The sequence below is a fragment of the Aquarana catesbeiana genome, linkage group LG05, assembly GCF_042186555.1.
Source record: "Aquarana catesbeiana isolate 2022-GZ linkage group LG05, ASM4218655v1, whole genome shotgun sequence".
Taxonomy (NCBI): Eukaryota; Metazoa; Chordata; class Amphibia; order Anura; family Ranidae; genus Aquarana; species Aquarana catesbeiana.
Genome location: NC_133328.1, coordinates 178,718,073 through 178,738,321, shown reverse-complemented (window position 1 = coordinate 178,738,321; position 20,249 = coordinate 178,718,073). Strand labels below are relative to the sequence as shown.

General features: G+C 42.0%; 1 protein-coding gene across 6 annotated transcripts in view; it reads left to right on the top strand.

Annotated features, from left to right (window-relative positions):
• TRAK1 (trafficking kinesin protein 1) overlaps positions 1-20,249 on the top strand; it is a 234,172-nt gene that overhangs the window by 51,955 nt on the left and 161,968 nt on the right. For 2 of the 6 annotated variants that reach the window (XM_073630393.1, XM_073630389.1), the window contains exon 1: positions 19,271-19,378. The exons of 2 other annotated variants lie outside the window; for them this stretch is intronic. In XM_073630393.1, the coding sequence (XP_073486494.1) occupies positions 19,375-19,378 (4 nt within the window). In that variant the 5' untranslated portion in view covers positions 19,271-19,374. Of the gene's footprint in view, positions 1-19,268; positions 19,379-20,249 lie in introns of those variants that run through there. 2 more of the 6 variants (XM_073630387.1, XM_073630397.1) reach the window with 2 other exon arrangements.

Here is a 20,249-nt window from a genome sequence, read left to right as displayed (position 1 = left end):
TTTATTTAGATGATGAAAGTGACTACGAGGTAGTAAGCATTGATTTCCACTAGATGGCACATGGAACCATTGCTCATATTACTTGTATCAGGTTATGGAATTATGTGTGGTCATGTTTGGCTATGCAGACACCAGTAATGATTTAAATCTTAGTAACTGTTTGAAAACTCATTTTTGAGCTGTGAAAGCAATATTTTTCCTAACTGCTTACTGTGAGCTTGGTTGAATTCTATTGATCCAAAAAACAAGAATAAAGGTGCTTTCATGCTGATGCGTTTTTACCTTGCTAAAAACACAATATAAATATTTCCCTTTAAGTCCTTTGGAACTCTTCACACCACTGTAGATGTAAAAAAGTCCTGCTTGAGACATCTTTGGTGTGCTTTTAAAAAAACACACACAAAATGCACATCGGTTGATTTTTTAGTGCATTTGGAGTCACATGTCTATGTTTTAGAGGTGCATGCTGGGAGTCTTGCACCCAGAAAATGCACTGGAAAAAGGTATATGTGCTTTTAATGCATTTTTTTAACAGAGCAGTGTGAACGCACCCTAAGAATTAATTCCTCATATGGTAACATAATCGATTAGCTATTTTTCTATAACCTTGCTTGTAACATCGTAAACAGTGAGCAAGTTAACAAAAGTTTGATGTATGCGATTAAGACATATCTAAACTCAAAAATAAACATGTAACATATTGCAGTTTACCAACCTTTTATATGTTGTGACATTAGTGTCCTTTGAAGGGCCCATTCACACATGAATTCATTGCGGGCGAGCCACGTTCCTGCACAGCTTCCTACACTGCATTCTGATCGCAGTGACGTTAAGATCTGCTGCGGGGTCAGTTTAAAGTTAACGACGCCCCAAACGCAGGTCACAATCTGGCTGCATTTGCCCACACCGGATCGCATAGTACTTTTGTACCATGCATTCCAATGTGGGTAAACGCAGTGAGTGGCCAGTGGCCATTTGTTTAAAAGAGTATTGCATGCACTACTTTTGGTGTGGTGCGATTTTCAGCTCTTTCAAAATGAATGGGCTGAAAGCGCACTGCACAGAACTGCGTGTGAATCGTGCAGGAACCGCACAGCGTTCCTTAGCGACTCACACGCAGTTCCTAGTGTGAATCGACCCTTAAACATTTTATCTTTTATTTTCATCTTGTGATCTAGCCAGTAACACACCTTCTGTCTTAGGACCCATTCACAGCTTATCCATTGGGCTGTGTTGGGCAGTATTGCCCAACTTAATCCCAACACATAGACAATTTTCCCTTTGTCCTATTCTTCACACTAACGCATTGTAAAAAGGTAGGACGGGATGGATTTTTACTCAGTACAGTGTGTTGCGACATGATGCATAAAGTTGAATGAAATGTCATTTTGTGAAAAATAAGGAGCCATTCACACTATGTGCATTCACTGGTGTTTTTTTGCACCTGATCAGAAGGACACAATTGTTTTTTACAATATGTGACACCTTCACGGCACAATACGGAATTAATGTGGAATGGAAAAAAATGCAGACATGTTGCAGTTTTCTGCAGCGCATCAGATGGAGCTGCAGTGCAGAGAGTTGAATGTAGTTCTACTTTGTACACTCTTAATAAAGTTAAAACAAAAAACAAATGTAAACTAGTGATGCACCAAATGTTTTTTTTGGTGCCGAAACCGATACCAAAAATAAATCTTTCTTGATCCCGAAAACCGAAATCGATACCAAAATAACACCGATACCGAAAGTGACTGTTTTTAAAAATATTTTTATACAGGAGATGGTCAGCGACTGGGGACATGGTACAGGAGATGGTCAGAGACTGGGGACGTGGTACAGGAGATGGTCAGACTGCAGACATGGTACAGGAGATGGTCAGAGACTGAGGACATGGTACAAGAGATGGTCAGAGACTGGGGACATGGTCAGAGAGTCTGAGACTGCGGAAATGATACAAGAGATCAATGCAACCTCACCAGTGCCCGTCAGATGCAGCCAGCCAGTGTCCCCATTGCATCCAGTGTACCCAGTAGTGCGGCCAGTGTCCCCAGTAGTGCAGTCCCCATTGCAGCCAGTGTCCCCAGTAGTGCAGCCAGTGTCCCCATTGCAGCCAGTGTCCCCAGTAGTGCAGCCTGTGTCCCCATTGCAGCATATGAAGGGAGAGGAGAGCCGCCGCCGCCTGTTTGATTACAGCACCGGGAACATCACAGCTTTCATTTCAATAGCTGTGTGTTCCCCGCTGCGCACCGTCACATACAGCCCCTCCCTCTTGTCTGGGCACTTTGATAGACAGATCACCGGTCCAAACCCAGGATTGAATGGGTGATCTGTCTATCAAAGTGCCCGGACAAGGGGGAGGGGCTGTATGTGACGGCGCGCAGTGGGAACACACAGCTATTGAAATGAAAGCTGTGATGTTCCTGGCGCTGTAATCAAACAGGTGGTCGCGGCAGCTCTCCTCTTCTACGATATAGGAAGCCCCCCTGATAGGGGGCACCGGGGGCGGAGCCCCGCCCCGCTCAGGCCCCGCCCCATTTTCGGCGCAAGTATCGGCAAGAATTCTCTTTCGGCTTTTTGCTGAAAGGGCCATTTTCGACCGATATGTTTCGGTGGCCAAAATTTCGGTGCATCCCTGATGTAAACAGTACGATGTATGAGTGCATCGTACCACCCAGCAAAATGAACACCAGCCATTAGAGAGGGATCAGAGCGGAGTGTTTTAGCATGCGGCCAGTGTGAACGGGCCCTAACAGACTTACTAGTAACATCAGTAGGTAATATAACTGTGTTACAGGTAGGGATGCACTGAAATTTCGGTGGCCGAAAATTGTGTTTTTGGCATATTGCTGACAGACAAAAAGTGCAGATAAGGCGCCGATAATTGTGCATGCGCAGTAGAGTTGGCCATGCCGCCGGGTGCCACCCATTGTGGGGTGTCATCCTGGCAGCTCAAGGTCCTGTCTTCCCCTTTCCTCCCCTTGCAGAGCAGCGATCTCCCTGTGTCAGGGAGCTGAATTGCCCAGTAACAATGTCCCACCTCCTGTGATAGATGGCAAACTGATCCAATGCCGGGACATTTAAATCAGTGTCAAGTGTGCAAAGGAGGTGGGACATTGTTACTGCGGCCCGGGCAATTCAAATCCAGCTCCGTGACACAGCGGGAGATTGCCGCTCTGATCCGGGCACAGGCAGGCTGCATCTTATGGGCACAGGCAGGCTGCATCCACATTCACTGGTGAGAGGCTGCATCCTATGGGCACAGGCAGGCTGCATCCACAGGCACTTTTGAGGCTGCATCTGACAGGCACAGGCAGGCTGCATCCACAGGCACTGGTGAGGCTGCATCTGACAGACACTGGTGAGGCTGCATCTGACAGGCAGGCTGCATCCGCAGGCACTGGTAAGTCTGCATCCACAGGCACTGGTAAGTCTGCATTTGACGGGCACTGGCGAGGCTGCATCCCACAGGCACTGGCGAGGCTGCATCCCACAGGCACTGGCGAGGCTGCATCCCACAGGCGCTGGCAAGGTTGCATCCCACAGGCACTGGCAAGTCTGCATCCGACATGCACTGGTAGACTGCACCTGATGTGCACTGGCGAGGCTGCATCTGACAGACACTGGTTAGGCTGCATTTGATGGACAATGGTGAGGCTGCATTGATCTCTTGTATCATGTCTGCAGTCTCTAACCATCTCTTATTATCCTGTCCACAGTCTCTAACCATCTCTTGTATCATATCTACAGTCTCTGACCATCTCTTGTATCATGCCCACAGTCTCCGACCATCTCTTGTATCATGCCCACAGTCTCTGACCATCTCTTGTATCATGCCCACAGTCTCTGACCATCTCTTGTATCATGCCCACAGTCTCTGACCATCTCTTGTATCATGCCCACAGTCTCTGACCTTCTCTTGTATCATGTCCTCAGTCTCTAACCATCTCTTGTATCATGTCCTCAGTCTCTAACCATCTCCTTTATCATGTCTGCTAGAGGTGCACCAAATTGAAATTTTGTTAATACTTTTAGCAGTGTGTTTACGTTTAAGTAAAAGATTGAAGACATGATACAAGAGATGGTTAGAGACTGAGGACATGATACAAGAGATGGTCAGAGACTGTGGGCATGATACAAGAGATGGTCAGAGACTGTGGGCATGATACAAGAGATGGTCAGAGACTGTGGATATGATACAAGAGATGGTCAGAGACTGTGGGCATGATACAAGAGATGGTCAGAGACTGTGGACAGGATACAAGAGATGATTAGAGACTGTGGACAGGATGCAAGAGATGATTAGAGACTGTAGACAGGATACAAGAGATGGTTAGAGACTGCCGACTCAAATAACTTCATATTAATTTAAATTGATGATATTAATTAAAAAGTCGAATATAATACAATTGTATATAAAAATATAAATATTCTTTAAAAACTGTCATTTTCAGTTTTCGGCAAAGTGCATCCGGCATTTTCGGTTTCAGCACCAAAATTTCCATTCAGTGCACCACTAGTGACAGGGGAGACTCAGAAAAACAGAGTGCTATGTAAATTTTGTTGACAGACTCCATCATGTGTTTGAGAGCGTTTTGCAAGGCAAGCAACATTTTTAAATAAATTTTGACTTGATATACAAGTAGTGTCATGTCACAACTGAGTAGAGAAGAGAGGCGCCTCTAAGTGTAGCAATATGGTTACATTTAATGAAGGTACAACATTTAGCAACATCTTGCTACACTTAGAGGCGCCTCTCTTCTCTTTAAGGCCCCTTTCACACGGGACGGATCCGTGTTGATCCGCCCCGTGAACATCCGCTGCTCAGCGGGGATCGCTCCGTTTTCCCCAGCTGAGCCGGCGGATGACAGGGCGGGACCCGCACACTGTGCAGGGACCGCCCTGTCAGATCTCCGCTCTCTCCTATGGGGGATCGGAGGAACACGGACCGTCTGTCCGTGTTCATCCGATCCGCTCTGCAGACAGATAGAAAAATAGGATTTTCTTCCGTCCGCAGAATCGGACGAGAGCGGAGCCGGACGACATTGGGTGTTTGGGGATGTACATCCGCTGAAACCAGCTATCCCATAGGGATGCATGTATGTCCGTATTTCATCCGGAAACGGATGGATGAAATACGGACATACGGTCCGCATGTGTGAAAGGGGCCTTATACTCTGTAGCTCCTGCTGGATTTTGCTTCCAATTCCCTTGTGGAGGCTTCCATTTGTGGATGGACATTTTATGGTTACACAACCTGGTCACATTGCTATAATCTTTTTATATGGACTATAAACTAGGAAGGTTGGAAGGTGGAACAAATCATTTGAGTTTCCATTATTTCTTATGGGGAATTTTGCTTTGATAGACAAGTGCTTTGGATTACAAACATGTTTCTGGAACGAATTATGCTCACAATCCAAGGTTTTACTGTAGTTTCATTTAAAGCGCACTGTTGGCTGAAATGTGTCGAAGTGGGAGTATTCAGCCTCGGTCTTGTCTTGACCCTATGGAGCAATAAAGTCCCAGGTTCCGGCCACTTCCTCTCCCAAGCTGAGTGCTGCTGTACAGGGGACTACTAGAGGCTGATGTTAAAGCGGAATTGAACCTATCAATTTAAAGAGGAGATCCCCCCCCCCCCCCAATATAAATTAAAAGTCAGCAGCTACAAATACTTTAGCTGCTGACTTTTACTATTAGGGCATTTACCTGTCCAGCAATCCAGCGGTGTCCTCACCCTAGCCAAATCCTGAATCAGCTCTTGGGTGCTAGCATCACCATCTTGGCTAAGGAAAACCAGCTGTGAAGCCTTGCAGCTTCACAGGCGGTTTCCTACTGCGCATGCGTAAACTGAGCTGCGTTTTATCAATGGGCCAGCCGTGGGGGAAGGAGGAGGGATCAAACTTCAGGCTCACTTAGCGGTGGCCAAAACCGGGTACCCGCTTCCCCCCCTAAAGGTTCCAAATTTGGCAGCGGAGGGGGGGGGGGGAGGCAGACAAGTGGAGCTTTCCCTTTTGGGTTGAGGTCCACTTTAACTGCTTCTCAAAAGAGTTCCATTCAAGGCAAGCCATGCATGATAGCTGTCACAGTTGCTTGTGGCTTTACTGAACTGTCAAGCCATCAAATGGCTGGTGTCATAACTGATCACATGTGCAGCACCATAGCAACTGAAGATCAATACAAGAGGCTAAGAAGGCAGCTTGTTTGGCTGTAAAGGAGAGGAGGGCTTAGTTCTGCTTTACTGGTTAAAACGGTCACATTTACCTGTGTGCTTATGTCTGCTCTCAGCTAAATGTTCACGTCCTCAAATGACTGATGTCATAGCTGATCACATGTGCAGCACCACGGCAACTGCAGATATAAACAGAGGCGCATGGTACATTCCTCAGCTGTAAAGGATAGGAGGGTTTAGTTTCACTTTAATGAAAACTCAAGTACCGTTGCCATATTTTATATTTTAATAAATACAAAACCATCTTATATTCTCCATCTGCCAGGAGTTCCTCCCATAAGAGCAGCGGTCATAATGAGTGTTTGTTATTGTCATTGTTGTTGGATTTAGTCTGAATAGTTCTTTGAACCTCGTGTTCTCTGCCTCTTCCCCATCACATGTCTTCTTTGTGTGCTTGTATTTGCTGTATAAAAAGATCTAACATTACAGAAGAACGTTTTGCGTCTATTCTTATAAAGATCATCTATCTCTGCCTCTGTAACCAGGTGCACACATGGCAGGGATAAAACTAATTGCATTTGTGGCCAGTGTCCAAGAATAGATTGAGTTTTTTTTGCAAATTATGCTTAGTTCTCCGTACTTCCTGCTTCCTCCAAATGGTGCTTGACAACAACATAATTTGTAATAAAATAACATTTTTATATGGTGAGCATATGGGGGTTGTTATACTGGCTACATAGAAATGAATAGTTACCATAGGATTTGTGAACAAAAAGCTACAGCTGATTTATGCAATTAAAATTCAGCCTATTTTAACCAATGAAGGAAGGTAAGTAAATGGCAGTAGTAACAATGATAATAATTAAATAGAAAATTACATGTGAGGTAAGAGGAGAAATGCAATGTACTTGTTTTTTTCCAGTGATGATATTAAACTCTTTGTTTGAAAGTTCTTATTTTTAAGGCCTTCTGTGGAAACAGCAGGATAATGGGAGATGTGACGGGCTCACATTTTATTTAATGGAACACAAAATTCTCTTTCAACCTCGCCTCCTTACTTCTGGGCCACAAGTCTGAAATTTGCAGGACATTTTTACGACACGAAAGTGGTTCTAAAGGCTGAAGGTTTTTTTACCTTCATGAATTCTTTGCATGAAGGTAAAAAATCCTTCAGTATGCAGCTTCCCCTGCAGACCCCGCTAATACTTTCCGAACCGGATCCAGCGATGTGCGCATGAGCCACTGCTCTCCCTGGTCTCTCCCTCCTCATTGGCTGAGAGACAGCAGTGGGAACCATTGGTTCCTGCGGCTGTCAGTCACAGCCAGTGAGTGAGCAAGGGGCAAGAAGGAGCCCCATTCTGTATGGACACACAGAGGGCTCGGGAGCGAGCATGCAGGAAGTGCCCATTTAGCAGCTTTAAGCGGGATAGCAGGCGCGCGTGTGCCACCGCACTGCGGGGGTGCCGATGCTCATGGCCGACGGTCGCGATGACCGCCGGCCACGAGCGATCGCAGGCACGAGAGGCAGAACAGGGACGTGTGTGTGTAAACACACAAATCCCTGTTCTGTGAGGAGTGACAGATCGTGAGCTCCTAATAACTAGGAACCACGATCTGTCATTCCCTCTAGTCAGTCCCCTCCCCCTACAGTTAGAGAACACACCTAGGGAACACATTTAACCCCTTGATCGCCCCTAGTGTTTACCCCTTCCCTGCCAGTGACATTTATACAGTAATCAGTGCATATTTATAGTACCGATCGCTGTATAATTGTCAGTTGACCCAAAAATGTGTCAAAAGTGTCCGATGTGTCCGCTGCAATATCACAGTCTTGATAAAAATCGCAGATCGCTGCCATTACTAGTAAAAAAATAATAATAAAAATGCGATAAATCTATCCCCTAATTTGTAGACGCTATAACTTTTGCGCAAACCAATCAATATACGCTTTTTGCGATTTTTATTACCAAAAATATGTAGAAGAACACATATCGGCCTAAGCTGACAAAAAAATTAGCTTTTTTTAAAAAAAAAATAAAAAATTGGGGATATTTATTATAGCAAAAGTACAAAATATTGTGTTTTTTTCAAAATTGTCGCTCTTTTTTTGCTGATAGCGCAAAAAATAAAAACAACAGAGATAATCAAATATCACCAAAAGAAAGCTATATTTGTGGGAAAAAATGACGTCAATTTTGTTTGGGTACAACATTGCATGACCGCGCAATTGTCAGTTAAAGTGGCGCAGTGCCGTATCGCAAAAAGTGCTGTGGTCAGGAAGGGGGGGAATCCTTCCGGGGCTGAAGTGGTTAAGTTTGTTCGTTTTTTTTCTTTTTTTTTCTTTTTCAATTTACCTTTAAAATCGATTTTAATTCAAATGCTTAAAAATGTTGTCAATTGAGTCCTGATGTTTAGACTCTGTCTAGCAGGGGAGGGAATTTTCTCTTTTGCAGCTTCTCTTTCACTTACAAATCCCCTCCCAGCCCCAACCCTGTGGCTGGACAGTGAAAGGAAAAGCAGCAGACTCTGAGCTAATATCAGTCATTCTGCTCTCCCCTCCTAACAGCATGCTCAGTGCAATGAAGCAGCTTACTGGCTCATTGTGCTCTTTTTCCCACACCCGCATTCACTTTTCAAAAATGGTTTGGCTGCGAGGGGCTCTGCCCACACAGCCAAGCCATTCATTCGCAGTAATCTGTGAATGAATAAACTACAGGTCCCATCTTCCACCACGGCAGACAGCTTGTAGCTCTCAGTGAATTTCAAGGGCGCTGATGAGCACTGTATTAGTTCATTGACACTTCTTCCAGCTGTGTAACTGTCTGCCCATATGGAGGTACGAGCAAGCTGGAAAGTGGTGGAGCATGACATTGCACCTGAGATTTACTGATCTGTGATCAGTGCTCTGCAGGCTCATCAGAAAAAAATGAATAAATGCACATTTTTTCCCTGCAAAAATATGTGCATTTATTTATTTTTTTCTTAAAGGTAAACATAGCCTTTCAATTCTGGTAAATGGTTTTCATTAAAAAATAAATAAATATGTTCATTTTACAGGGTTGCATAAATGTGTGTCTGGAGTTCAGTTCAGCGTTAAAACTTACTGTTTTTTTTTGCTTTCTTAGGCCTCATGTACACTGCTGCTGGTAAACGGATGTTTAGGAGCAGTTGGGAGTTTTTCTCAACTGCCCCTGAACTCTCCTCTGTTATCTTATCTGTCCATGTACACAGGGTTGTTTACAGTCGTTTCTAGACAGTTGAGTTTAGAGACAGTTGAGTTTTGGAACGCAAAATAATGCATTCAGAAGCTGAGTTTACAGGCACTTCAAGCGGCAAACGCTTCTAAACGCGGTAACTCGCGTTTAGCCACATTTCATTTACAGGCGTTTTTCATTTTTGGCTATTTTGAAAAAAAAAAAAAATGTATTTAATTTTATAACGCTTCTAAACGCAAACGCCACTAAGCGCAATATGGAAATGTGGGAAAACGGACGTTTTAAACGTGGGTAACTATCTGTCAAGGTAAATCGTTCAGGAGAGTTTGTAAAAAAACGTCACGTGTACATGAAGCCTTATAGCTACAGAATATCGTATACCCTGTTTCTTAGTTCAGATAGGCAGCTTCCTTTATCACCCCTGTACTAGAGATGTGTTGGTTGATTTTGGCAAAAAGATTTCACCATGAAGTTTTACCAAAAGCAGAAACTATCCTTTACTCTCATTGTACTTCTCTCCCTGAAATTTGCTTGCAGGGGACATTTTTTATTTGGAGGGTGCGTTTATGCGTATTTAGGGTAGTTTATTTCATTTTCTGTGTAGTTGTGTTTTTTTTGCCTGTTTTTCTTTATTTTTTTGCCTCAATATCAGGTCCTGAAAAGTTGAAAGGACCGTACGTAATCCTTATGCCGCATACACACGAGTGGACTTTCTGGCGGACCGGACTCCGTCGGGCAATTCGATCGTGTGTGGGCTCCAGCAGACTTTTTTCCCCCAAAAGTCTGACGGACCTAGAAATAAAACATGTTTCAAATCTTTCCGACGGACTTGAGTCTGGTCCAAAAATCCGCTCGTCTGTATGCTAGTCCGACAGACTAAAACCGACGCTAGGGAAGCTATTGGCTACTGGCTATCAACTTCCTTATTTTAGTCCGGTCGTACGTCATCACGTACGAATCCGTCGGACTTTGGTGTGATCGTGTGTAGGCAAGTCCGTTTGTTAGGAAAGTCCGTCGAAAGGCTGCCAAAAGTCCGTCGGACCAGTCCGGTCGAAAAGTCCGGTCGAAAAGTCCGCTCATGTGTACGCGGCATTAGAAACGACTTATCGTTGCACACTATAACACCTTCATTTTTCCTTTCCCATTGACTCCAATGATTTTTGTCAAAATGGTGATATTCCATTAAAATCTCAAATTCCACCAGAATGTTGGGGAAATGGGAAAACCCTCAAACTTTTCTCATCTCATCTCAAACTTTTCTCTTTACTTCAGCCTGTTCATTGCCCTGCGAACAGACCGATAATACAGAAGCTGTGAAGCTTGAGGGCCCGTTCACACCAATGTGCTGCAATAATGGGTACATTAATGCAATACATGGTAACACATGTTTTGTGCATTAGTATGCTGTGGTGCCAGTCATTGTGAATGGCACCCCAATGCAGCTTCCTGACATCTGCGAAAATGCAGTACTAAAAAATAAATGTTGTGGTGGGTTAGGCAGTCTAGTAAAATGAATGGGCTGCATTAATGCAATGCACATTTAAAACACACTGCAACAGTCTTGGCATATAATCTTTGATCCTGCATTTATGGCTCTGTATATCTTTGTATTATATTTGTTTTACCTTTATGCTAAAATAAAAACTTTTTGAAAACAAAAAAAAAACACACTGCAACAGACTTGTTGTGAATGAGCCCTAATCCACAGAGTATTTCAGGCTTATTCAGTAAATTGAAGCTAGAATCCAGGAATTCAGCCACTTTGGTAACTCTGCAGGCATACTATGAAGTAAACTAGAACTGTAGACAAAACTTTTTTTTTTTCCAATTGTGGAGATTTACCTTCACTTTCTGTACCATAGTCAAATAGGAAGTGAGAGGAAATCCCTGCAAATTAAGGGAATTCCTTGGGGACCCCATGTCAGCAGACCTAGTGTCCCCACCTCTATTACTTTTCTGGGGACAACACAAAATTTTGGATTTTCTTTTACTTTTATTTTCACTGTCAATGATCATGCTAAAAAGGACAAATAGAGAGGGTGAATCTCCCTAACGGCGCCACAAACAGCAATAAAAACCGACAGGCTTTCTTATCCTTCTCTACTCTATCCAAAAGTTAGTGCCTTTCATTGTATTTTAAGGCTTCCTGTACACTGTTGCTGGTAAACACACGTTTAGGAACAGTTGGGCATGTTTTTCAGCTGCCCCTGAACTCTCCTCTTTCATCTTATCAGTACATGTACAAAGGGTCGTTTCTTGGCAGTTGAGTTTAGAAGCATTTTTTAGAAATAAAAATAAATATACCGCGCTAAGTGGCACAAATGTTAAATAAATGTCACATTTGAAAACTGATGACTTGAGACTAGTTCACGCCTGCAAATACACATTAGCGCCATCTTGTGATTAAAAATGGGTAATTAACTCTCTATCTTCATAATACTACTCTGAGGCCATCTAGTGGCTCAAGATAGTAATTATCCAAAACACTTTGAATAAAAGAAAAGGATACATTTAAAATAAAAGTAAAAATGAAATAAAAATAGGTATAAAATTACAAAAAAAAAATCTTTTTTTTTTGGTTACAAAAATTTTTTTTATTTAAAAAAAATCGAATTAGACAAGAAAAAAAAAAAAAAAAGGAGAAGGGAAGAAAAGAAATAAGGGCTATAAATCAGAAACAAAAACTGATATTTAAAAATCAGTTATAAAACAATTGAGGTCCAGCTCTATATTTAAAGTGGTTGTAAACCCTTTACAACCACTTTAATCTACAGGCAAGCCTATAATTAGGCTTGCCTGTAGCTGCACTGGATATCTCCTAAACCGTGCAGGTTTAGGAGATATCCCTGTTTTTGCATGTGCCGATGTCATGCATCACATGTGCACTTAAGCTAACTGAAGCAATGGCACGTACATGCCGTTGCGTCAGTTGTACTGTGCCGTTCGCGGCAGTTACCGCGCGCATGCGCAGGAGTGACGTCATCGCGGCTCTGGCCAATCATAGTGCCGGAGCTGTGATACCCGGAAGCAAGCCCCGGGCGACATGTTGGCGGCCTGAGGGGGAGATGAGGAGGGCTGGGGGGGGCTTCGTTCTCAGGAAAGTAATTCATAATGAGCTAGTATGCTATGCATACTAGCTCATTATGCCTTTATCTTGCAGGGTGTGTTTTTAGTTTTTTTTGTGCAGGAGGGTTTACTTCCTCTTTAACCCTAATGGTGTAAGGGTCTGGAGCTCAAAAGTCCACCTAGATTCGTTTTGGGATATCTGTTTAACCATATTAGCACCTCTCCAGTGTCTATCTATAGTATCAATAGCATAAAAGGACAATGTGGATGGGTCACAGTTGTGTACCATTTTTGGGCAGATTTCCTGGGAACTTACCTGCTATTTACAGGCACCCTTACATGTGAGAGTTTTTTATATGGAATAAATGTTTTAAAAAGGTTTCTGCGCAATGAGGCTTTTTCTATCATTTGCATGAGCAACATCTACTCTAAACAACGCTAGTATATAGAGGAATGAGGCCCTCTTTATCATATCCAGTCATATGAGGAAGTATCAATCCTGAACCACATCAGTCCACAGAATATCCACGGGGACTGCCAAATGTGTGTTTGACCAAGCTAGAAATAGTTGGTCCATTTGGAGGGGTGAGTTCACATCCATGTGGGGGCACTATCCTGTGAGCACATATCAAACACTTATCAAGCCCAGAGTCATACCCACTTTGTAGAGCACAAGTACTTTAATTGGGATTTGGAACTTTTTATTGCTTCAAGTTTACTGATGTTTGCAACAAATCTTCTGTATGGGACTTTCTATCGATTTTTTAAAAAACGCACCAGGTTTCAAATGTGATATCTAATCTTTGTGACACTCAGCGTAAATGATCTGCATGGAACTTTTTAGCAATTTTTCAAATGTGATATTTATTTAACATTTGTGGCACTTAGCGGGGTATATTTATCTTTATTAGTATCATTTTGCATTTGCAAGGTCTTATTCACCGCAGCTGTTAATTTTTTAGAAAGCAAAAAAATGTGTTCAGGACAGATGTTCAGAGGCATTTGAAACGCCAAATGCCTGTAACAGCTTGTAAACACTGTATCTCGTGGTTAGCTACGTTTCATTTACAGGCGTTTTTAATGGAGATACATTTTTGACTATTTGAAAAAAAAAGATTCTAAACGCAAACGTGGCATGTAAACGTGAATAAACGGATGTTTTTAAACGTCGGTTACTATCGGTCAAGTTAAATCATTCAGGAGAGGTTTTAAAATGTCCCGTGTACATTAAGCCTTAGTCCAACGAGGTGCATGACACCTTGTGGACTTATTTCTTAAATTTACATCTGAAAGTTTTATAGAGCACTGGGAGGATAGCTTTTGCTACATTTCTGGAACTTCAATGCTGAACTTTCTGATCTCGGCTCCTTCAGTTGCAGATTCGCCTGCAGCCTACCCCTCCCTGCCTTCTGCCAAATCATAAAGTTCTTTGTATTATATGAACATAAAAATAAATATACACAAAATACAAAGCAGACAGGAGGGGGGAGGGGGGCAGGGCAGAGCCATTGTGTGTATTTGGACAGTGTCTCCCCTGTTAGAGCCCTAGTAGTGTAGCCAATAGCTGTTCTCCCAGAGCTCCATAAAACTGTCAGATATACTGTAAATAAAAGAGATAAGTCCAGGAGGTGGCGTGCACCTCATTGGGTTAGATGTAACTCATAGCAAGCCTGCACATTATACAAAGTGGCTGAATTCCTAGCGTTGAGCTTTAAAGAGTGTGGCACAGTAACCAATAGCAGCCCATTAGGAATAATTTTAATTGGGTACAAAAAAAAAAAAAAGCTGAAATGTTTTTATTCATATCTGCTGCTTTTTTGTGACTTATCATTGCTCTTTTTATCTATTCAATAAACCTTCAGCAAACCTAAATTGCAGTTTTGCCTAGTAGTGCCCACATATACCTCCTGAGGACACCAATACAATGACCAGAGAACTTTTCAGTGGTATTTTGTATAGAACAAATGGCAGCCTTGTTGGGAGGAGTGGACGATGCTATAAAAAAAAGATTAATCATTTAGTATAAAGGCTAAATAATGTTAGTTGAGGTACAGTGCATCTGGAAAGTATTCACAACGCTTTACTTTTTCCACTTTTTGTTATGTTACAGCCTTATTCCAAAAAGTGTTAAATTCTTTCCTCAAAACAAACAATACCCATAATAACAATGTGAAAGAAGTTTTTTTTGACATTTTTGCAAATTTATAAAAAAAAAAAAAATAATAATATCTACATAAGTATTTACAGCCTCTGTAATGACACCCAAAATTGATCTCAGGTGCATCCTGTTTCCACTAATCATTCTTGAGATGTTTCTACAACTTGAATGGAGTCCGCCTGTGGTAAATTCAGTTGATTGAACATAGTTTGAAAAGGCACACACCTGTCTATATAAGGCCCACCAGTTAACCGTACATGTCAGAGCACAAACCAACCCATGAAGTCCAAGGCATTGTCTGTACACCTTCGAGACAGGATTGTATTGAGGCACAAATCTGGGGAATGGTAGAGAAAAAGTTCTGCAGCACAGTGGCCTCCGTCATCCGTAAATGGAAGACGTTTGGAACCACCAGGACTCTTCCTAGAGCGGGCCGCCCAGCCAAACTGAGCAATCGGGGGAGAAGGGCCTTACTCAGGGAGGTGACCCAAGAACCAGATGGTCACTCTGACAAAGCTCCAGTGTTTCTCTGTGCAGAGAGGTAAACCTTCTAGAAGAACAACCATTTCTATAGCACTCCACCAATCAGGCCTGTATGGTAGAGTGGCCAGACGGAAGCCACTCCTCAGTAAAAGGCACATGACAGCCTGCCTGGAGTTTGCCAAAAAGCACCTGAAGGACTCTGACCATGAGAAACAAAAAAAGAAACAAAATTGGTCTGATGAAACAAGGATTGAACTCTTTGGCTTGAAAGGCAAGCGTCATGTCTGGAGGAAACCAGGCACTACACATCACCTGGCCAATACCATCCATACAGTGAAGCATGGTGGTGGCAGCATCATGCTGTGGGTATGTTTTTCAGTGAAAGGAACTGGGAGACTAGTCAGGATCCAGGGAAAGATGAATGCAGCAATGTACAGAGACATGTTTGATGAAAACCTGCTCCAGAGTGCTCTGAATATTAGACTGGAGCAAAGGTTCATCTTCCAACAGGAAAATTACCCTAAGCACATATCCAAGATAACAAAGGAGTGGCTACGGCACAACTATGTGAATGTCCTTGAGTGGGTCAGCCAGAGCCCAGACTTGAACCCGATTGAACCATCTCAGGAGAGATCTGAAATGGCTGTGCACTGACGCTCCCCATCCAACCTGATGGAGCATGAGAGGTCCTGCCAAGAGGAATGGGAGAAACTGCAAAAAATAGGTGTGCCAAGCTTGTAGCATCATACTCAAAAAGACTTGAGGCTGTAATTGGTGCTAAAGGTGCTTCAACAAGGTATTGGGCAAAGGCTGTGAATTGTTATGTACATGATTTTTTTTTTTATTTGTTTTTTTAATAAATTTGTAAAGATTTCAAACAAAACTTCTTTCTCGTTGTTATTGTGGGGTATTGTTTGTAGAAGCTTGAGGAAAATAATGAATTTAATCCATTTTGAACTAAGGCTGTTACATGACAAAAGGTAGAAAAAGTGAAGCGCCGTGAATACTGAATGATTAAAAATAAGTAAAATACTTTGGGTAGATGGAAAACAGCTACATCTGGCAAAGAGGCCAGTCATCCATTCCATACTTATGTTACTTAATAATCACAGGAGATTCTGACATCACAAGTAACCATCTGTCAGATGATATTCCTGAGGGGCCGCTGCCATTAAGAAATCTGTATGGGTTTAAATTACTGGAAAAATCACAGTCCTTTTCTGCTACAAGCCTTTATAATTCCCGAATATGCATGGGGGAGATTTATAAATAACACTGCCCAAATGAAATGAGGTTTAAAACGGAGCTAGATTTCTCAAAGTTTAAGCTATTATAATGCTGTTAATCCAGAATGATGTAAAACTCGGCTACAGACCGCTATCAGAATATTTCAGTGGGGAGGAAAAATGATTATTGACCGTGTCAGTAGGAGTAGTACAGATTTCCTAAATCAATTTCTCTAATGTTAAATCTTTAATCATTAAAAGTGTAAAGAATCAAGAGTCACATTCTACTGAAAGATTTCCTGGTTTAGTACATTTATTATTTTGTATGAAATCTGAATCTTTCCTTTCACGATAAAGAATTCTAGAAAATGACTATTAATGCCATGATCAATACATTCCTATTACATTGGAAAACATAATTAGTATTGTAAGTCTCTTTCTATTGCCATGTTTGATTACATGCTGACAATGTGTATGTCCCACTGTAATTTTATATCCATTTACATTTATTTGTCTGTTAGGCAAGCGGATTGAAATAAAGCAGCTTTGTTGCTATTACACGTAGGCAGGCCATATATACGTTTTTTTTTTTTTAACCAGCAGGTTGAAAGAAAAAAAAAATGATCTGATTCCGCCATCTATGAATTTAATGTGGCAGGAGAATCCCTCCTGCTATTGTGTTCTAACAGCTGGGAGACTTCCTCCCCATTAGAATATAATGGTCAGTGCTGCCGGCTATAGCCAGTGGCACTGATCAATCGGGATAAAACCCGACAGGCTGGTTGTACAGAATTCGATTGGTAGACTGACTTCTGTACAAGCAGGATGCCCATACATGAATCCAAAATTCAACCAGTCCCTGCTAATTGTATAATGTTTGAGGGGAAGAGTCACTGATCACACATATGTAAAAGCGAAGCGTTCATACTTTTATCTGCAAAAAAATTAAAATTCATATCAAAATTGTTCTTAAAAGGAAAGTATATAGATATGAATTACTTATGGCATTACAGATATTAGACAAGGGAATCTCAACCTTTTTAGCCCAGAGGAACCCCTAAATTAATTTTTGGGTCTTGAAGGAACACTTATAAAACAAGTTAATCATGAGTCAATGGGCCCTTACATTGCTGGTTGGAAGAAATAATGCAACCCTTACAGACAGCTAAAAAGATAATTGATGTAATTCTGCTGTATTTGCCAAGCGCTGTTGGTCCTTGAGCAATGCTAGTGCCATTCAAGTTGAAGGTCAATCAGCTACAGCTCAAGGAACCCCTAGCAACCTCTCTGGAGGAACCCTGGTTGAAAATGCTTGTATAAGACCATAAATAAAAGTGTTTCTGTACCACGAAAATTTATTAAAAACCCTTTTTGTTGACATGTTTCACAGTGAGATTTACTTCCTCAGGACTGTGCAGAATACAGTACAGGAGGGAGTTTCCTATATGTCATCAAAGGTCTAGGCCAGTGATGGCGAACCATGGCACCCCAGGATGTTTTGGAACTACATTTCCCATGATGCTTATCTACACTGCAGAGTGCATGAGCATCATGGGCAATGTAGTTCCAAAACATCTAGGGTGCCAAGGTTCACCATCCCTGATCTAGGCCAAACAACATATAGAAGAAACTTTTATTAACCACTTACCGACCGGCTTACATACATATACGGTGGCAGGTTGGCTCTCCTGCACGAATTGCCGTATATGTACAGCGGCTCCTTTAAGAGCCATGGTAGGTGCGCATGCGCCGCAACCCACCCGGGATCGCAGACACAAGAGCCAGAACGGGGATTTGTGTGTGTAAACACACAAATCCTCATTCTGACAGGAGAGACAGATCTGCTGTTTGCAGTAATTGCAAACAGCGATATGTCTCCTCCCCCAGTTAGTCCCATCCCCCACAGTTAGAAACACTAATGAAGGAACACCATTTAATCCCTTGATCTCCCCTAGTGTTAACCCCTTCCCTACCAGTGACATTTACATAGTAATCAGTGAATTTTTATAGCACTGATCGCTGTATAAATGTCAATGGTCCCACAAAAGTGTCCAATCTGTCCGCCGCATTGTCGCAGTCCCGCTAAAAATCGCAGATCACCACCATTACTAGTAAAAAAAATTAAAAAAATAAAAATGCCATAAATATATCCCCTATTTTGTAGACGCTATAACTTTTGCACAAACCAATCAATATATGCTTATTGGTGATTTTTTGTTTACCAAAAATATGTAGAAGAATACTTATTGGCCTAAACTGACAGGAAAACAGGACACAAGAGGTCAATAGTGTCTCTTCTGTCATATTAAATCCTGCATGTCAGACATTTTTTTATTTTTTAAGTTTAATTCCACTTTAAAACAAAAAGGGTTTTCAAAACAGTGATTTTGACCAAACAGGTGCCAACATTATAATACTTGTACATACAACTGTAGTTTAACCATTCTACATAAACTATATAAATTCATATAGTAATAAATGGCTTGGTTACAAATTATAATCAATAGAGGTAAACATGACTATAGTCACAAGGCCACTTCAAATATGGACAAAGCCAAGATTCAGGTATCCACCTAAAAGGGCAAAATATATAAAGAGATAGGACCACCACAACCAGGAGTGACGAACTGGCACTGTCTTCACGGATGTGGCATCTAAAATACATGTTATAAGTGACATTCCTCGAACATTGCAATAAAAATCCCCTTTTCTGCCTTACACAGTCTTACTGTACATTGTATACAGAGGGCTATTTTATCAGCAATGTAGACAGGCTATGACTTTGTCTGCCAGGCAGTGTAATTGGCAGAATGTGAAAGGGCAGCCATTTTTAGTTGATGTGAAGTATCAGCAGGGCCCCGGCTAGTGAGCTTGGCTTTGTTTTAGCTATGTTTAGTCAGGAAATTCGGAGCACCATGTGACAGCCGGCTGGGCACCAGCAGCGCCCTTTCCATGTGTTGCTTTAGGACAAGCAGCCGTCAGGACAGCTGGAGGAAAATGTGACCGTAGGAGAGAAGGGAACGGTGGGAGACGGTGGAAACAAAATCTACACACAAAATGAGTACGTAGGACATTACTAATTCTATTTTATGTGGATCAGATCATCCATAGATAAATACGGGATCTGTAAGGAAACATTTGCCCTGTTCTGTCTGAGATGCATGTACCATGCAGGGACATTTCTCCTTTGTAGTTGTATGAGATGAAAAAATGGATGAATTGCTATCTGTAACCACAGTTGACGATTCTGAAATGTCGATGTGTAAGGTCCAGTTGAAGTACAAGCACATAATTAGTTCATTATAACACCATGACAGAAAATGACAGGCCTTTAGGTGTCCTGCAGGAATGTACGTGGTCTGTGTCTCAGTCTAGCATTTGCTGAGCACATGGATGGGTGACTACCTTACCCACAGAACAACTGCTACTTCCTCTTCCCTGATCAGCACATTTTAATGTCATTGTAGGGGTTATAGGGTGACAATGCTCTGTCCCTGTTTCCCAGTTGGGCTTCTGTGTTTTCACCCTGTCCTGCAGACTTCTGATGGAGGACCATGAGTGGTCTTTTCAACATTTCACACAAGTCGATTTAAATCACGATTTAAATTATGATTTAAATCACTCGTAAAAAGACTTGATTTAAATCAACTTAATTGAAATCATAATTTTTTAAAGAGCAACTGTCATCTCTGTCCTACACAGCTCCTCCTCTGACCTGCTGTTGACCCACCGACAGTCCATTCATTTTTAGGGGATGACTGGTGATGCGGCAGCAGGTGAGTGGATGCCCGCTAACAGTTGCTGCCATGATGATCTGAAATGACAGGTGCTCTTTAAATATAAGGACTTGGTAGTTAGAATCTTTAATATTTGCAAACAAAATGAAGGTTTTCGTATTTAGAATAATAAGTTGTCAGGTTAGTAAAACAGCG